The 15,613-nt window shown below is 36.7% G+C and overlaps 1 protein-coding gene across 2 annotated transcripts in view; it reads left to right on the top strand.

Annotated features, from left to right (window-relative positions):
* Positions 1-5,354: 5,354 nt before the first annotated feature.
* LOC148941043 (kelch domain-containing protein 4) overlaps positions 5,355-15,613 on the top strand; it is a 70,960-nt gene continuing 60,701 nt past the window's right edge. The window contains exons 1-2 of one of the 2 annotated variants that reach the window (XM_089105253.1): positions 5,355-5,503; positions 15,105-15,275. In XM_089105253.1, coding sequence (XP_088961379.1) covers positions 5,393-5,503; positions 15,105-15,275 — 282 coding nt within the window. In that variant the 5' untranslated portion in view covers positions 5,355-5,392. The remainder of the gene's footprint in view (positions 5,504-15,104; positions 15,276-15,613) is intronic. The other variant, XM_089105254.1, reaches the window with a different exon arrangement.

Genomic DNA, 15,613 nt, shown 5'->3' with positions numbered 1-15,613 from the left:
TAAGTACACATGAGGCTAGATGCAATCTTTTCAAGCTTAGTTCTCATGTCTTCAAATATCTTCAACATTTGATATCGGTCTGTTATTTTAACTAGGGTATGTCCCGGTGTTGGAATCAAGGTTCGGTAAAGAAAAGGGGGAGGGGGGTTCAAGAAATAAAGTTTCAAACAATTATGTCTTGGGCATCTATGCATACAAGGAGGTCACTACCTTCTTTGCTTTGTGGCGAGGAAAGGAATAAAATTTTTCTGAACAATCAAAAGCCGAACCATGCTGAGGGTTTTTTAAAGCAAGTAAATAATATACTCTCTCGAAAAGTTGAAATTTGTAGAAAATAATCATTACAAATTTTATCATTCTTTACATTAATTTTTTAAAATACAATTTAAGGAATTAAGTTGTGTAAAAACTGCTTCTGTAGCACAAAGCGTCTAAAATTGAAATTAAAAAGGGGAAAAAATGAGCATCTGGTTCGAGAATGTTGTTTTGCATATTTACTGAGCCAGTAAAAACTTTTCAATCTAGCATTCTCGTCTTTTGGAATGCATCAAAAAGTCTAATTTCTTTTAAAAAAAAACGTTGCGGAAGACTGGAAGTATAGACTGGCACATTTGTCTTTTTTTTTCGTTTTCAAGGCCAGTACATCAGAGGATCCAAAAATAGAAAAATGGGACAAAAGCGACAGTATACACAGTATTTCTGGAGAAAGCGCCGAAAATGAAACAAATATTAAAAAGTAAACGTTTAATCTAGTTTAAAACAGAAAAGAGTAGATTATCTTATTTCCAATTTTTTAGAGAATGGCTGGTCTGGACGAGCTATTAGTGATGAAGAACGGGCGAGAGTTCCAGATAGTCCCCAATTCAACATTGGAAACGATTTTTCCCTTTTATATCTGGGGAATGTCTCTTTTCATTTTATTCAAACTTTCTTGTTCAAAGTTCATGGACAATCCACCACTTAAAATAAATAATAAGGAATAGTATCCATTTGTAAGAAAAGTAGCAAGGAATTAATTGGTTTTAAAAAGTAAGTTTTTTGTTGAAACTAGTGACGATGTATTTGCATATACGGGTATCAAAATATACCATATATTATACCGTGTTTCGGTAGAAAGGATACCGCAAAAATACCGCTTTTTCATCGACCGGCACCGCTCTTCGGTATCTGTCAAGTTGCAACAATGGTTTTAAGAACGGACACGAGTAAGCAGGGTTGTTGCACCTTGTAAAATTTTACTAGATCTTGTAAAAAGTATATCCACCTTGTAAGTCTAGTAAAATGGGGGTCAGATCTAGTAAAATCAAACAAATATAGTAAATTTTTGCCAAAATCTAGTAAATAGTTTACCCTAGTTTGAAAGCATTTTGTTGGGAAAACGTACCGGAGGCGGTTGACTGTTGTCTTACTGTTCCTACGACATTTAGTCCGTGGTCCCAAAACACGACAAACTGCTCAAGTCCTTTTGCGTGAAACTCGACACTTTTGAAATCTGTTTTTTTAATCAAGATATGGAATTATTGGATCTGAATTTTTCATTTTATAATTAGGCGATAAGTCATAAAAGGTATGTTGAGCAAAGGTTTCATGTTTGCAGGCTGAATGCCTGTTAAGTGTTTTTGGAATGACACCTTTGTGCTTATCCGTCTATTAAGTCTCCTCTAGGCTAGTTGTATTTCCTTGTAATGCTCCCTTTCAGTGATGGATCTACAGGCTAAAATATTTCCCGGTAAGGTATGTTAAAGTACCTACCGCCATTTCTCCCTCTAGTTGGTCCTGACCTTTGATGACCTTTAAAAATCTATGAGTTATAGAAGTGAAACCTTGCAAAATAGATTTTCTGCTTTAAATGAATTACAACAAAATTGTTTTCAGCTTCACAACTTTGCTCAATCCCGCTTTATAAGGTTTTAAAGATATGCTAATACATTTCCTAAATTTTGAAAATAAAACATTGATATGGCTTAAATTCTACTCAAATAACTTAAATTGCATTTTCAGAGCTAAAGCCAGAGAAAAAGAAACTGATAACTGAAAATTAAGGTAAAATATTCTTTTGTCAAAATTTCAATGGGTATACACCTGCCATGTGGGCAAATTTCAGGACTCTCTAGAGAGAAGGAGTGGAGCTAAATACTTCAAAATAAAGTCCCAGAACTACTATAACCTGTAGACCCAGCCCTCAAAGTTTCATTTTCCTAACCTAGCCCCTTTCCAAGACAGCCAAAAGTAGCTAAAGTGGAATTTTACCAAATTCAATCCCCTGTCCAAATATAACAATCATTTCTGGTGGAAATTAATTCCAGAAATTTTAAAAAGCCTGGAGTTTCTAGATTCCCAGATAGAAAACCCTATTTTCAGTTTAGTTTTTGGCTTACTTGGAGTTCAGGGTATAGGCCACCAAATTTACAACCCTGCAGCCCACCCTTGAATCCCTTTGTACCCCTTCAAAGCTTGATTTATATAATCTAGAGGATGAGTTTCCACTGGAAATGATGGCTATATTTGGATACAGCATTAAACTCTGAGTCAAATGGTATGATTATTTCCTAAATATATCATTATCATCCTATATTTGAAATTAACCCAAAAGAACTAATTTCTCAATCTATGTTATTCAGTAACATGTACTGTAAAGTTACAGAAATGCTGCCCAGTAGATACAGGATATGAACAACTCATTTTTATTGTCTATTCTGGTTCTATCAGGCTCCCTACACTATAGGGATAGCTAATCTTGCTAATCAGCACCATTATCAAACTGGGCTGGACTGTGTTCAAGAATCAATAACAATTTTGGAAAGCAGTGTATTGCAGGAATCGGATGAAATTGCATCTACATCTGCCACAATCGATCTGGATGAGGACTCAGAGACTCGTGGGAAGTCTGTTGGTCACAAGTCTAAGAAGATGCACTATGCACAGAAGTTTTAACCAGTGTGGTTGACTGATTCAGTGCTGATACCTTTCCTTATTCAATCGCCAGACGGAAGCAAAAAGGCCTATTGCAGATACTGTCAGCAAAAACTGACAAGAAGTTTGACTGTCATGAAGAATCACGCAACTAGTTAGCTTCATAAGAAGAACGTAAAAGCAGCATTGGGACAACTGACAGTTGAGGGAGCAGTTGGTAACGAGCAAAGGCAAGAACAAAAGAACAGTGATAGAATGGTGCCAGCTGCTGAATTAAGCCTTGCAGCATGGGTTGCAGCTGAAGATAAAAATTGATACTTTGTTCCCGTTTTGAAAAAGTCTTTTGGGGATTCAGCTACAGCCAAACATACTGAAATGAAGCAAACTAAATTGACCTGCATTATTAAAAATGTTATAGGATTTCATGGCAAGGACACTTTAGCATCTGTTATTCAGAAGAACCTTTTTTCAATAATCACCGATGAAAGCACAGACAGATCAGATAAAAGTCCCTAGTTGTTATTGTGAAGTATGTAGACAGTGAGAATACCACGGGGGAAGAATTCCTGGCACTACTAAAGGTGGACGACGCAACTGCAAGTGGGCAAAAGGATCTTCTGACAAAGTACTTAAAGAAAGTTGATGTTCCATTAAAAAATATGATTGGGCTTGGTCTTCATAATGCATTGGTCAGTATGGGGCGCAAAAACGGCCTTGCTGAAGTCGAAATTTTCGTGAAGGAACTCATCAACTTCATAAGCGCAAGCCCTAAGAGACAGTTGGAACTGAAGGTTTTCCAGGAGTTTTGTGAAATTGGCAACCACAGACTTCTGCAGATTAGCAACACGCGCTGGTTGTCGCTTGAAGGCAGAATTTACAGATTACTTTAAGAGTGACCAGCCTTCCATTTATATCTGACAGAGTTGTCCCAAACATCGTCGGACAGCTCTACAAAAGATAAAGCCAAAAAGCTGCTAAGTGCGATGGATATAGGCGTGAATCAGGCCTACTAGTACGTCCCCTCGTATATACTGGCAAAATTCGACCTTCAGTTCCAGTCATGTGGAACAAGGATTCTTTGCATTTTGAGACGTATCCATGAGCTTTACTTGTCTACTCTGCTGTGTTTCCTTCGTCCTGAGAAGCTCAAAGGTAACTTTACTTCCCTGAGCGTGAGCAGTCCTGAAAACTTTTTGAAGCTTGAAAATGTTAGACTTGGGATGAATACCGAGTTGCACCTTGAAAGCCTGTCAGTGGAAGATCGACTTCACTGGGTGCAAGCTATTCGAAAAGCCTGACTTGCTTATCTTATTGAACTTAATAATCAGATCCGTACTAGGATAAGACTGGATGACCCTGGTAATACATCTTTAGAACTTCTGGATCCACTGAAAGCTATGAGCAACGAAACTATGTCACTTTTCCCTCTTCTACAGAGGTTTAAACATGTTGCTGTTAGAGAGTGCAGAAAGGAAAGGGAGAGGGTGAAGATGCTGGAGGACCTTAATAGTGAGTACGAGGAAATTCAAATCCGAAGTGAATTTATTTCAGAAATAGTATCAGAATCAGATTTAGAGTGTCCTCCTACATTCTGGAAGAGGCTTACCAAACTGAAATATGGTAGTGGGAAAGCCATATTCTGAGTGTTCCCCAAGTTTATGTTGACCCTCAGTGCTTTGTCCCATGCTTCAGCTGGAACAGAGCGGCAGTTTCCCAGTTTAAATATTATCAAGGCGACTGGGCGAAACCAATTAAATATCGACACAGTTGGAGCTTTCATGCACTCCAAGCAACTCTGCCTCAGAGACACAATACGTATTTTGGAGTGGGAGATTCCGCCCGCTCCGATTGATAGATGTAGAAAATGGAAGATGAACGCGAACGAACCCGGTCCCTGGGAAACAGAAGCGGGTGCAGGACCGGCGGTTAAGCTTTGAAACAGTCGAATTTGGTCTGTCGAATCGGACTTTATTATTGTTGTTTTTTACTTTGAATTTCATTTTTCGTTGTCGTGTTTTTTTGTGTATGTACCTGAAATTTTTGTGAAGCTTAGTTGTAAGTATATAATGAAAGTAAAAACTTTCAGAAAAGTTGGTTAAACTATGGAGTGAGGCCGAGCCTGTCGAAAATTAGGGATCTGGAAGAAACTGTTTGGACCTCATGAATAAATAGGAACACATTTCCTACATATTTGAAGGCAAATAAGCCGAATGGCCAAAAGAAATCATATTAAGATGTCACACAAGCATAAAAAAAAATACGCACTAGCTACTTTTTAGTTTTGTTTTCATTTTGATGACAAAAATATTTACTAGCTTTCTCACGCACGTTTTTGGCAACATCTAGTAAAACGGAAGCCAATCTAGTAAATTTTATCGCCCAAAACTAGTAAAAACCAAATGGTCAGAGTGATAACGCTGCGAGTAAGATCTTTTGAAAATTTAACAGGAGGGTTTGTTCACAATACTCAGTCTAAAGAATGGGGAAAAAAGAAAAGAAACAAAAGGTGAAAGGATCAGAAAAGACAGCAGCTAAAACAGATAAGAAACTTCAGTTGAAGATTAAGAAAGAGCTAGTAAAACTTGGAGAGGTTTGTGAAGCTAATGTTTTCAGTCCCTCTGGCTTCAACATAGGCTACTGATGTTTTTTTTTCTATAAATTCATATTAATAAAGCAGGTGTCATGGAAACATTCAGTAAATGAAGGTAGGCTAAGGTAAGATACCCATTATTTAGAGAGCTAATCATCAATTCAAAAGTTATATCAGTAAAATTCTACTTTAGCTACTTTTGGCTATCTTGGAAGGGGGGGGGGGACTCCACCCTTTGAATATTGGAGAAATTTAGTTTATAAGCTTATATAGAATGCTACTATCCAATATCCTTATAATTCAAAACATTTTAGTCATCTAGTTGGAAAATTTGGCATATCTGTAGGCTATAGGAAAAATCTAAATTTGCCAACTAGTTGACTAATAACTTCTCCCCAGCAAAAAATAATTCTTCCAACTAGTTGGAAAAATTAATATATATATATATATATATATATATATATATATATATATATATATATATATATATATATATATATATATATATATATATATATATATATATATATATATATATATAAAACATCTTATTATATATTATATATATATAAATCAACAGGAGACAAAGCTATTCCACCAGAAGTGGACCTAGCTCATGACCAGCTCTACTTTTCTATTATGTTTTCCAATAACTCAAGAGATAGCTATTTCTGGTTCTGCAATTTATATTTTTTAACTATAGGTGACTTTCTGATCCAAGGTGGTAGATGTATGAAATATTTTGCAAAATGGTAAAACAAAACGGATTTTTGACTTTTCAGATTTTTTTTAATATTTTTCAAAATGGGATGATGTACAATATATGGGGGAGGGCTACTGCACTGAACAGACTAGCTAAGAGATGACAATTGTAGCAGAACTTACAAATGACAATAGAGGTGTAAGATGCTGAAATTTGATGGTTAAGATGCTTTATGAGAAGAGATCTAGTTTGACATAATGAGGACCCGATGGGAAGGCCTAAGTATACTATATGATCAGCAGGCTGAATTGTTGAGCTCCCAAGGGGTTTTGAGTGGGGGTGTAAGACTCTTCCAGTTGAAAAGAACTATTTTGGACTTCACCAAATTGAACTTAAGCCCAACTTTGAGGTATTCATCTTGAAGGATAGCAAAAATTTTGCTTTAGCATACGACTGAGATTCAGAATATTATCTGTGTAGCACACAAACAACAGATTAGTAGATGCCAAAATTAAAGAGCAGGGACATTGGTCTTGAGCCTGAAGGACCTAATCATTGAAGAATTGGGGGAAGAAACTGCACCTTGTCTAGTGCCCTTTAAGACTGGTATGAGTCTTTTCCTAGGAATTAGAGGCAAATTTTTATCTTGCGGAAGTTTCAGTCAAATGGATAGCTGTGTATACATATCCCTAAGTGTATGAATTATATCCGTGTTCAGTCCACGCCTACCAGCTTTAAAAAACATTGCAGAGGGAATGAGTGAGTCAAATGCACTTCTTACATCTTGGCCAGAAGAACTAGACTTTCTCTTGCAGAATTGACATCAATAGGAGCATTTGTTACTATAGTGAGAGTGTCAGCACAACCAGTTCCTTGTTTGAAGCCAAATTGGTGTGGGGGTGTATAGCAAGTTGCTTTGAGTTTGTCCGTAAGGAGAGCTTAAAAAGAGAGGTTGGAACTGTGATGGGCCAAAATGAGGTACAGTGGGGTACTGCTTTTCCCTTCTTAGGGATTGGAGTAAGGTCACTGATACAGAATGTTGAGGGCACAGGGCATTGAGTGAATATCATCTGCATTAGCAGTGTGAGGTGTTGGGTTAAAAGAGGGCTTCTGTTCTTTAGATGCATTGCTCCCACACAATCAAAGCCGCTGGAAGACTTTCACTTTAATTTTTGGGTTGCTTTTTCTATTACTTGAGTTGTCATGGTGTAATTGTTTTCGGCAAAGAAGCTAAGAAGGCATCTAATTCTTTATCATACTGATCCTGAAGATGGGGATCAGGAAACGAAAACTCCAATTCAAAGTAAGCATACCATTTATCATCAGGAATATCAGAGAGGGCATGGTTACATGACTGGGAAACAAATTTGTGTCAACAAGTTGTGTCACAGGGGTCTGTGTTGGGTCCCCTATTATTTCTTGTGTACATTAATGATCTAAATGGATGCCTCAAACAACTGTCAACTCCAAGGTACACTGATGGCCTTGTGTGAGCAATACTTCCAATTTTTGCTGATGATACTCAACTTACAATGGCTGCAAAAACAGAAGCGCATTTTGAAAATGGCATGAAACAAGGAACGGTGATTATCGAGAGGTAGATGCGAGTGAACAAACTGCTTATTAATTAGAAGAAAACAATGTTTATGTTATATGGGAGAAGTGCAAATTAATGTCCATCGATTGAAAAAATTGAGTTAGTAAATGGAAGTATAAAATGGACAAGTACTGTAAGGTATCTTGGTGTATTGTTAGATGAATGCCTAAGTTTTAAAGTTCATATTCCATTTATAAGTACTAAATTAGCCAAAAATGTTGGAACTCTGCAAAAGCTGAAAATTTTTTTTCCTAAAAAGGTTATTAGAATGTTATATTTTTCTCTTATTCATCCATATTTGCTGTACTGTGTTACCGTAAAACCACCTAACAAGGGACTCAGCCCAATCTAGGGACATTTTTCTAGGAAAGTTGCTAAGGCCAAGATATGTGGAGAAATTTTAAGGATACTGCCAAACTAAAATTACTGTCAGTAAGCCTATTCATTTTACATAGAATTGTGCCATATTTTGTTTAATTTAGTGATTTTTTGTGTTTAAAAAAAAATAAAAAGCAAGAATGGGTAATTTTGATTTATTTTTTACGTCTGGAAGTGTTGTCTGGTGCTACAACTGGATGACTGAAGCGGAGCTGAGAGCTAGCTAGACAAATAGCTATATTGCCAAGGATGACTGTTACCAATTTTCTAAGGAAAAGGTTTAGTTTCTAAGATTTTTTTATATTTTTTACTAAAATCTGTCTTTTTCGGGTTGTAAAGTGCTCAATCAAGGGACATGAGCATAAGAAGGAAGCAGGTGGACAAGGATGCCCTAGAACGTGCTCTAGCCGCTGTTGATGACGGAATTTCTTATAGAGAAGCTGGTGATAAATTTGGCATCCCAAAAAGTGTCCTCTATAGACATCATAGTGCAAGAAAAAAGGGTCATAAAATCTTAAAGATGGGAAGACCTCCCAAGATTGACGAGTTTCAAGAGGAAGAACTTGTGAAAAGCTTGGTGACTTGTGGACAGATGGGCTATCCCATGACAGCTTTTGACTTGAGGTGTTTTGTGAAGTATCACCTAGATCGCCAAGGGAGATCATCTGGCAGATTCAAGGACAATATTCCTGGCATGCGGTGGGCGAAAAATTTCTAGAAAGAAACAGTGGCGAACTGTCAGAGAGAATGGCCTCAAACATAAAAAGAGCTAGAGCAAAAGTGAATCATGCTATGGTTAGGGATTTTTTTAGGGATATGCTAAAGACACAGAAGGAATTCCTCCTCAAAATATCATAAACTATGATGAGACAAATCTGACTGATGAGCCAGGGGAGAAAAAAGTGATTGTGAAACGTGGCACAAAGTATCCAGAAAAGATTATGAATTCCTCAAAAGCGAGTGTTTCGCTAATGATGACAGGTCCAGCAAGTGGTATAGTGCTGCCTCCCTATGTGTGCTACAGGGCAATCCATTTGTATGATGCCTGGACCATCGGCGGCCCAACCGGTGCAAGGTACAACAGAACAAAGTCTGGTTGGTTTGACGGCGTCACTTTAGAAGATTACTTCAAAAAGATTATTTTGCCCTACTGTTGTCGGCTATCTGGGAAAAAAGTACATATTGGTGACAATCTCTCATCCCACCTGTCCCCAGAAGTAGTCAGATTATGTGAGGAAAACAACATTCTTTTCAAGTTCCTTGTACCAAATGCAACTCATCTTCTACAGCCACTTGATGTTGCATTTTTTGCTCCTTTCAAACGAAAGTGGAGAGAAATTCTAGACAAGTGGAAGATGGGACAAGGAAGAAATTTAAGTGCCATGGAAAAAACTCAGTTTCTGAAACTGCTGAACACTCTTCTCAGGTCAATTGAAGTAAATGCTCCAGCAAACCTCAGAGCTGGTTTTGAAAAGTGCAGGATCTATCCATTTAAGCCAGAAATAGTGCTTGCTTGTCTGCCACCTGGTGACCCGACTGATGAAAACTGCGGTGAACTTCAAGACAGTCTTGTTTCTTATCTCAGAGAAATCAGGTTTGGTTCTGAGGATCCCTTGGGTTTGGCAGATGGAAACAATAACGAAGCAGGCTGTGGCAGAAAAAAAGGCTAACGGTTCCTGCCGGCCGGAGTGTCAGAGGAAGGGATACTGGCACAACCGGGGAACAGTCATCTGAAGAATCAGGTTCCAAGTGCTCAATGTCAGTAGACACACCAGTCGGTCTCCCACCTAACACATAGTCACGTTATGCCAAAGAGAAGAAAACGGCTAATCCTAGAAGAAAGAAAACTGGTGTGTATGGTCAGAAAATCAGCCAAACAAGCTTGGCACAAATCAGAAACAAAGTTATAAAGACAAGCAATTCAAGCAAAGAAAATGATGACGACCTAGTGACCTATTTTAACAAAGACTGCAGCACCAGTGCTGAACTTGAGGATTGCAATTTGCAAGGCTCAAGTTATTCTGACTCAGGCACAGAACCAGAAGTTGACAGAGAAGAACCAGAAAGAGACGCCAAATTGACTATTGGATCCTGGGTTATAGTGAGCTTCCAGGACCCCAGTGACACTCAGAAGAACAAAAGCCAGAAGCTTTACATTGGGAGAGTAAGTGAAGTGCAGCATGGGAAAGTCATGGCCAAATTTGTAAGGAAGACCACCTTGCCTTACTTTGCATTCCCGGCAGAGGAGGACAAGGCCACGTTCAGTAAGTCTGACATTATAAAATTTCTCCAGCCTCCAGAGTTGACTCATAGAGGGGCTCTGAAGTTCCAAGATATTGGAAGTTTTCCAATTAACTAGATCAGTGCCTAACATAATTTATGATTCAAAGTGCATAAGATATCTTAATTTATGTGATTCACAACATTTAACTGATTTTTTTTTAAGTTGTTTTGGAAGAAACTTGAAGTTGTTTTGGAAGAACCTTGTGGTCTAAAAGTGTAGTCTATAAGCAATAGTGCCATATATTGCTCCTGTAAATGAAAATAAACCTTTTTTTTTAAAACATATTGAGTGTCCCTTGATAATTTACACAGCAAAAACAAGGTCTAACAATGTGATTCAAGTTACTGTCCCTAGATTGGAAACTGGGCCCAATCAAGGGACACCTCTTAAAAAAAAAAACTAAAAAAAATTGATATGATAAAAAAATTGCGGATTCTGCTCTAGTTTTCCTCTCATTTAGATGTATCCAATGGCATAACTTTCATTGTTCTACAATGAATACTTGACGAGAAATTAACAAAAAACACAAAAAAAGTGTCCCTTGTATGGTGGTTTTACTGTACAGTTTGGTCGTCGACGTTCACTAGCCATTTGTATCTGCTCTGTGTGTTACAGAATAAAGCTGTAAGAGTTTTGACCAATGACTTGTCCCAGAATTTGGTAAGATTGAGGTATCACCTATTAAAAATTTTACCATTCCTTGGTTTGGTTAAATTTTATGTAAATTTGTGAATAATATTTTTTTTTCTAATTTGTTACCTGCATGTTTTTTGGAACTTTATAATGAAAGAGACCATAGTTATGAAATTAGAAATATTAAATTAGTTAGAACACAGGTTCCAGTTACTACCAGATTTAAATTTTCTATTAGGTATATTGGTCCTGAAGTATGGAACAGGCTTCTGGCAGAAGTATTTGTATTAACCAGTATTGTAGACATGGATAAGGTGATTGATCTGGGAGTGAGTATATGCTAGTGAATGTTAAAAGAGAAAAATTTTCTTGTGTGTTGATTGAGGTGATTGTCAGTATATGATAGAAAGCATGATGAATCATAGAGTATGAGTGTTGAATTCCTTTAAGTTCCCTGTAAAAAAATGTATTATCCTTAGAATGTTGATTGATTGTTTAGTAGGGGGGAGGAGAGGAGGAGTCAGAGAGTATTATTTCCCTGAGGAAGTGTATTAGTAGTTGAAGTGTTCCTTTTTTTGAGTCATCCCATACACGCTAATATATATTGGGACCTATTTTGATATTTGTTGGTATTATATGCAGTTTTGTTTTGTTAGCATTATATGGAGATTTGTATGTTTTTTTTTGTGACCCATTTGTTAATAAAAAAAAAAAAAATTGTAAAAGCTGTCTAGATCTGACCATATTGAGGCCACACCCTGCTGTGTGTTAAGAGGACCAATAAGTTTTAAGTTGTCAGTATATAGGCTAATTTTATTTGTAACATTTCTTGGAGTGTTGTTAATGTAGACATTGAAGAGTATAGGCCCAAAAACAGTTCCTTGAGATACCCCGCTTCAGACCTCTGCTATTTCAGAGTAGTAAGCTCTACCACCTTCCCCAAAAACTCTGACCTGCTTCTTTCCTTAAAGAAAGACGTTATCCAGTCCACGGCACCTTCTTCACTTCTAATTGCCTCCAGTTTCAACTGGAGCTTTCAATGACAGACTTTATCAAGGGCTTAAGCAAAGTCCAGCAGATTTGTTTCAACTGATCTACCTGGTTGGAATCCATGTTGCTGTTTTGATAGAAAGCTATTTGTGGCCAAATGCTTGAGAATAGCAGCATTCACAACACCTTTTAGGATTTCCTCAACAGCAGAGATAGCACTGACTGGCTGATAATTGGGAGCTTTGCTCCTGTCTCCTCCTATGTGTATTGGCAAGATATGGCAACTTTCTATTTCAATGGTATGACTTTAGCATCAATAGACTTTTGGAAGAGCCTTGAGAGTGGCAGCACTAATTGGGCATGAGCTTCCTTTAAGAGTTGTGGATGAATGCCATCTGCCCAACAGACTTATATGTATAGCTTTTAAGCCGAGTTTCGAGCCCAGCATCCTTATTCTCTATTATTGGAGACACTTGAGTGTAATTATGTAGTGTGGTGGGATTGGGAAGGGGCCAGTGTCTGGGGGTATGAATACTGATGTAAACTGGTGATTGAAGGCATCGACAATTTTTTGGGGGTCATTTGACTGGATTCCATGACAAACCAGCTCTGTAGCCGCGTTTCTATCAGGCTTATGTGCAGAGACATTTCCAGAACCTCTTGGGGTTGGTTTTGAGGTTGTCATGATGGCCTCCTTGTAATTCTCTGGACAGGGCTCAAACTTTGTTCCTTGCAGCTTTGATCTTAATTAGGTAGTCAGCTCATTGGGAGTTCTGGTTTATGAGCTTTGACACTTTCTTCTTCTTCTTCCTTGCAATTTTCATTTCTCTTGTCATAAAGGGGATATTTCTCAGTTTGCATCTCCATGGGATAGTTGTGTTTCTATTGATGGTGTCCAGCAACACATTTTTCATTTTCTCCCACATGTCTTCTACTCATGCATAGGAAAACCTTCCAATTTATTTGTATAGGCTACACACCAGACAGAAATATCTTGTAAATATGCAGTTTTCGACATAATTTAGATTGAATGAAAGTGAATATATCACTTGATGCCTTTTTTATGCTTTGTCATATTCAATAATTGATTCTGGGGGAAATTTCATTTTGAACCCTTAAAGGGATAAGTTTAGCAGCAAAGGTGAATTTAGTGAATCTATGTAGACTACAGGAAGGTTTAAATGCAATATTAAAGTACATTAAAGACAATGAATTACGACATCTTGTGAAACGAAAGTGAAATTATTACTTTTCTTATATTACAATTCAAATAAGAATGTTTCTGTATCTTGGAAATTTTTCTTTCTGGATAGATATTTTAGTTGGTTATCAATCAATTCTTCCTTTCCCTATCTTTAAAAAGACAATAATTAATTGCTTTGAGTGGATGTTCAATATAAAATAATATTTTTTCTTTGGGGCCTAATTATTTTGTAAATTGTGTTTTGAAAGTCAATAACAAAAAAAGGGTCCAGAATTGTCCTCTGTGTTTGTATACATTGAGCATCTGATCCTGTGAGAACTGCACAGAGAGCAATGATTCATTTGAAATTTTTGTGCATGATATTTCATCAAATAGGCAAATAGAAATACATGAGTTTCATAATATGAGTGAAGAAAGTCTCATTGACTAGGCAAAGAGACACAAGAGTGAAGTTACTCTGTATTTTAGGGCATGTGGTCCTGACTTTTTACTTCAAGATAAATACATGCTGAATCCATGTGAACTAGTCGCTGTGAACAATTGTAGAAGAAGAAACAGAAAGAAATCTGCTCAGGAAAATAAAAACGCTCTTTTTGTATTTAAAACATTTATTAACGAATAAATATTACTATTACACTTTAGGGCACTGAATTCAATATTATACAAATAGGATTGTATTTTCCATCAAATTGTTCAGGTGAGGCATGTTCATGTAAAAGCTTATAAATTCTTTGTGGATATGGACTTCACATCAAAATACAAAGTACAATGGTGCATGGAAACCATAGCTTTTGATAAAAAAATTTCGCTCTCTTCTGGTTTTGAACAATACATTATCCATTGCTTTCAATAAAGGTCTTGATATCAGGACTGTAGAATGTTTAGGGTTGGCTGAGAGAATGACAATACTCTATACATTTCCTACTTTGAAAGATACAAAACCAATGTCCAATATGTATATTTGACATGCTACTAATAAAAATGATAATAGAATTGTTGGTACTTCCAAGGTAATCTGAGGGTACACAATATGATTAGTATTTGGACATATATGAATCCATGTTAAACACATTGATTATTTCCCTGGTATTCATGGTGCAAAGTCTTGTAGAACCCCACCATTAGGGTTTATTTCCCGGTACGTTTCAATTTGACTTGGTCAGATTTATAAAAGGACAGATTGTACAGTGGTGTTCCATTCACTTTATTCAGGTCAGGTGAGCACTTTGAATTTTCTCTAGCATCCAGTAATCCATCCACCATTGAGTTGATGTTTTTGGCAGTCATGGATCCATTCCGTTATGATTTCAAGCTAGTTTGTGTTGTATTATCAACCAAATTGACAGAACTTTTCTTTCAGATTTGCCCTTTAATGGTGATAGGCCAAATTTTACTCTGTCTTATGTGCTGCTTCTCCCTTTCTGGAAGAGCCTGGCAATAGAGCTTATTTTTTAAACATTATTTCAAGTGATCATTGCTAGAGGTTTGCCATTATTTCTTGACTGTCATGCCCTGCATGTTCTGTTGGAAATATGACCTGATGTTGATCTGTATTGCTCATGTTGTTAATTAGTCTGATGAAAAAGATTCTTCAGAGACAAGTTTGGTTAAATACATTCATATAACTTCTTTGAGATGTTTTTAATGTCATAAGACTAATAGAGAATTACTCTGACCATTGTTTTGAATATGTCAATTTTTATTAGCAGCTTAATTTGATAATTCAGCTTTAGGTTTGTTGAGTGTAATATATTTGGAATTGTGTATAAACTTATAGTTATTTAATTGATTTATAGCTAATTACTAATTTAGGAGGACCTTGAGACAGTTATTGCAAAAATAGAAGAAGAAGAAAAAAAGAAAAGCCAAATTTCCGAGGAAAAAGTTCCACCACCTTCCCGAAGAGTTAACTGCACTCTATCTGCAAACCCTGAGAGAGATGAACTTTTCTTATATGGTGGAGAATATTTTAATGGACAAAAAGTAATTACCGTATCTATTCTTCTAAGTTTGTGCATTTGTTTAGTTTTTAATGTTGCCTTTTTGTACAGGTGAAAGCCCCTTTAAGTATGCTAGTTTGTGATTTGAATTTTAGAGTTTTCAGATCACTAATAATTATAGTGATTGTGAAAAGTGATTGTGAATTATTTTAGGATAGAAAAGACCTGCAAAATATCCCAGCAATAATATTTTTTATGGGTAAAATTCTACCTTAGCTACTTTTGGGTATCTTGGAAAGGGGTTAGATTAGGAAAATGAAACTTTCAGGGATGGGTCTACAGGTTAAAGTATGTCATGGGAAGGTATTTTCAAGTACATAC

Source organism: Artemia sp. Qi Xiang Cuo, chromosome 19 (assembly GCF_049724085.1).
Source record: "Artemia sp. Qi Xiang Cuo chromosome 19, ASM4972408v1, whole genome shotgun sequence".
Taxonomy (NCBI): domain Eukaryota; kingdom Metazoa; phylum Arthropoda; class Branchiopoda; order Anostraca; family Artemiidae; genus Artemia; species Artemia sp. Qi Xiang Cuo.
This window is presented reverse-complemented; position numbering and strand designations above follow the sequence as displayed.